The sequence below is a fragment of the Alligator sinensis genome, unplaced genomic scaffold, assembly GCF_000455745.1.
Source record: "Alligator sinensis unplaced genomic scaffold, ASM45574v1 scaffold1660_1, whole genome shotgun sequence".
In the NCBI taxonomy this organism is placed as follows: domain Eukaryota; kingdom Metazoa; phylum Chordata; order Crocodylia; family Alligatoridae; genus Alligator; species Alligator sinensis.
Window position 1 is genome coordinate 42,922 of NW_005843061.1, and position 3,045 is coordinate 45,966.

General features: G+C 71.6%; 1 protein-coding gene across 1 annotated transcript in view; it reads right to left on the reverse strand.

Annotated features, from left to right (window-relative positions):
- KCNH2 (potassium voltage-gated channel subfamily H member 2) overlaps positions 1–431 on the reverse strand; it is a 17,854-nt gene extending 17,423 nt beyond the window's left edge. The window contains 2 exon segments of the mRNA XM_025193518.1: positions 5–58; positions 194–431. Coding sequence (XP_025049303.1) covers positions 5–58; positions 194–416 — 277 coding nt within the window. The 5' untranslated portion in view covers positions 417–431.
- Between the last annotated feature and the right edge of the window lie 2,614 nt (positions 432–3,045).

Here is a 3,045-nt window from a genome sequence, read left to right on the forward strand (position 1 = left end):
TGACTGCCCGCCAGTGTCAGCAGTGCCGGCAGCTTCAACCGGAACGACTTGCTGCGTCCTGTGGGACGGGGGAGACGTCAGGGGGCCACATGAGCACCCGCCCCCTCCCCGAGACCCCAGTGTGCACCCCAGCGCCAGGGCAGAAGCGGGGCAGCACCCGCCCCCCGACCGCACTGCACCCCGGCGCCCTCACCGGCTGGCAGCCAGCTGGCAGGCGTGACCCAGTGGTTGGTGTCCTTGCCGGGGGAGCCACGGTGCTCCGTCTCCAACACCGCCTCGAAGTTCAGGATGAACATGATGACGGCCCCATCCTCGTTCTTCACCGGCACCACGTCCACGAGGCACAGGAAGCAGCTGCCTGTGGGCAGGGGCAGGCTCAGCACCCGGCACGGCGGCCCCGCGGGGAAGGGGCACATGCAGCCCCCGCCGGGCCATCCGCCCCGCTCTGCCCCCGCCCCGCCCACGGGCTCCCTGCTGCTCGCTGCATGTGTGTGAGTACACAAGTGTCTGAGTGCACGTGTGCATGTGGGTGTGTACACGTGTGGGCCCCCAGCATGGGGCATAGGGCTGGGGAAGCTCCGGGTGTGTAGAAGGAAGTGGGGGGGTGCATCTCCCACAGGCGCTGGGAGGGGGTCCTGCCAATGCCCGGCTCCATCGTCACTTCCCCCCCCCAGGGAAGGACCCGGGCAGAGGGACATGGGAGGTGGGGCTCGCAGCAGGACAAGGTGCCGGGGGGCTGTGCACGAAGGCCCCACGTGGAGGCACAGGGATCCCCCCACAGCCTTGCACATGTCCGGGCCCCTCCAGCCTCTGCACACCAGTCCCTCCCAGGAGCCCCCGGGGCCAGGACCGGTCACAGCACTCATGCAGCTGTCACTGCATCCTAGCTGCGGGGGGAAGGGGGGCCATCCTCATCCCCATCCCCATCCCCAGCGACCGCAGGCCCTGCAGCAGCCCCCCCCTCCCCTCCCTGCGGCAGGGCCCTGCCCAGCCTGGGGCACCCCGGTGTCCGGCCCCGCGCGGCCCCTCACTCACCAAGGGCCTGACTTGGCTGCGAGCGGCGCCGGCTGCAGGGGCCGTGGCCTTGGCACCGAGCGCGAGGATTTCATGCCTAAATAAGGCTGCGGCCGGCAGCAGCCTGCACCACGGGAAAGCACGGCCACCCTGGGGCCGGCCGCTACACCCGCAGCTGCAGCCCCCTCCCCGCGCCCTGGGGCAGGAGCAGGCCCCTGGCACCGCGTGGGGGGCGCAGCTGCCAACATCCCCTCGATCCGGCCCCCAGCACCGGCTCTGCACCCCCTGCTGAAGGCATCGTCCCCTGCCCCCAGCACCACACCTTTCACCCCTAATACCAGGACGGCGCCTTCTCCTACCCGAGGGCCCCCCCTCCAGCCCTGCCTTATCCGCAGGCCCGTGCTCTCAGCCTGGTACGGGGCCGCGCTGGGCACTGCAACCTGAGCCCGACGGACAGACAGATGGATGGAGCCCAGCCAGCATCCACCCGCAGCACTGCCTCCCCCGCCCCACACCCTGCTGGCTCTACTCACACAGAGCCAGGGGGTTTGGGAGCCTGGACACCTGGGCCCTTTGCAGCGGTGTGAAGGGCGGTGGGGTGTGGGGCACGGCTGCCGGGGAGCAAAGCCCGCACACCTGGGCTCTCCCCGGCTGCAGGAGGGGAGCACGGCCTGGGGCTGGTGTTCGTCTCACCAGGCCAAATGGCCCCGGGGGCCACGGGGACGAGGACGGGACCCCCCCAAACGGGGGTCCCTGCTGCACCTGCCGTTCCTGGCTCTGGCCACCAGGTGGCAGCGACACCTCGCACATCCCAGCCGGGTGGGGCAGGGGTCAGGGTGCCTAGGGCAGGGGTCACGGGTGCCCGATGCCCTCTGGGACAGCTGGACGCTGGGAGCCCCCCTGGCCATGCCCAGGAGAGGGGCCCGGCGCTCTGGGGACCCCAGCGGGGCTGCAGGCGTGTGCTAGGTGTGTGCCAGGCATGTGGGAGCCGGGTGGGTGGTGTGCAGAGCCCACCGCGGCGCTGGCAGCGAGCGGTGCTTGGCGCGTGCGGCAGGAAAAGGCAGCGGCGTCTCCCGCAGACGAGCGCCGTCGGAGCAGGAGCCAGGCGGCGGGAGCCAGGCGGCGGGCGGGCGGCGGGCGAGCGGGCATGCAAGCAGCCGGCACCAGGACCTCGTGCCAGGAGCCGTCCGGTCCCTGCAGGCTGGGCCCATCCCGCCTGGGGCAGGGAGCAGCGTGGGGGAGTGGGGCGAGTGCCGCACCAGACCCTCATCGCATCCCCCCAGAGCTGGGGAGACGCTGCGGGCCCAGGCAGCAGCAGGATGCCCCCCACCCTGGCGCTGCCCACCAGGAAAGGCCCCTTCCCAGCCAGGACTAGCTGCAAGGGCAGACCCGTCCAGACACCCCCGGGCAGCCCCGCTGCAGGGGCCAGCGCCCCGTGCCACAGTGAGACGGGGGGCTGCAGCAGGCAGGGAAGGGTTAAGCAGCGGGCCGCGGCAGGCTGCTCGCTCTGCTCGGCTCGTGGCTATAAATATCTGGGCGGCGGAAGAGGCGGCTCCCCGGGGACACGGCACGGCAGGCGCCTGCTGCAGTGTCAGCGCCTGGCACGGCTCTCACAGCCCGCGGGGGCACCATGCCTGGGGGAAGGCGCCCCTAGCTTAGGGATGCCCTGCTCGGGCCCTGTGTGCCACGCCACGCTGTGCCACGCCGTGCCGTGCCGTGCCGTGCCGTGCCGTGGGGCAGCTGCAAGCCCCATCCTGCCCCACTCCCCTCCTCCAGCGCCCAGCACCAGGCCTGCCCCAGGGCAGCAAGCGCCAGTGCCCAGCCCCAGTGTGCCCAGCATCAATGAGTGCCCAGGCAGACCACGGGGACCTGGCCACCAGCATCCTCATGGCCATGGAGAGCTCCCAGGCCACGCTACCTGGGTCAGCGACAACGCACACCAGGATCAGAGCCACGGGTGATGGCAAGGAGCTGGGGGTCAGCCCAGCCAGGGGACACCTGCCAGGGCTCCCCACTCGCTCAAAGTTGAAC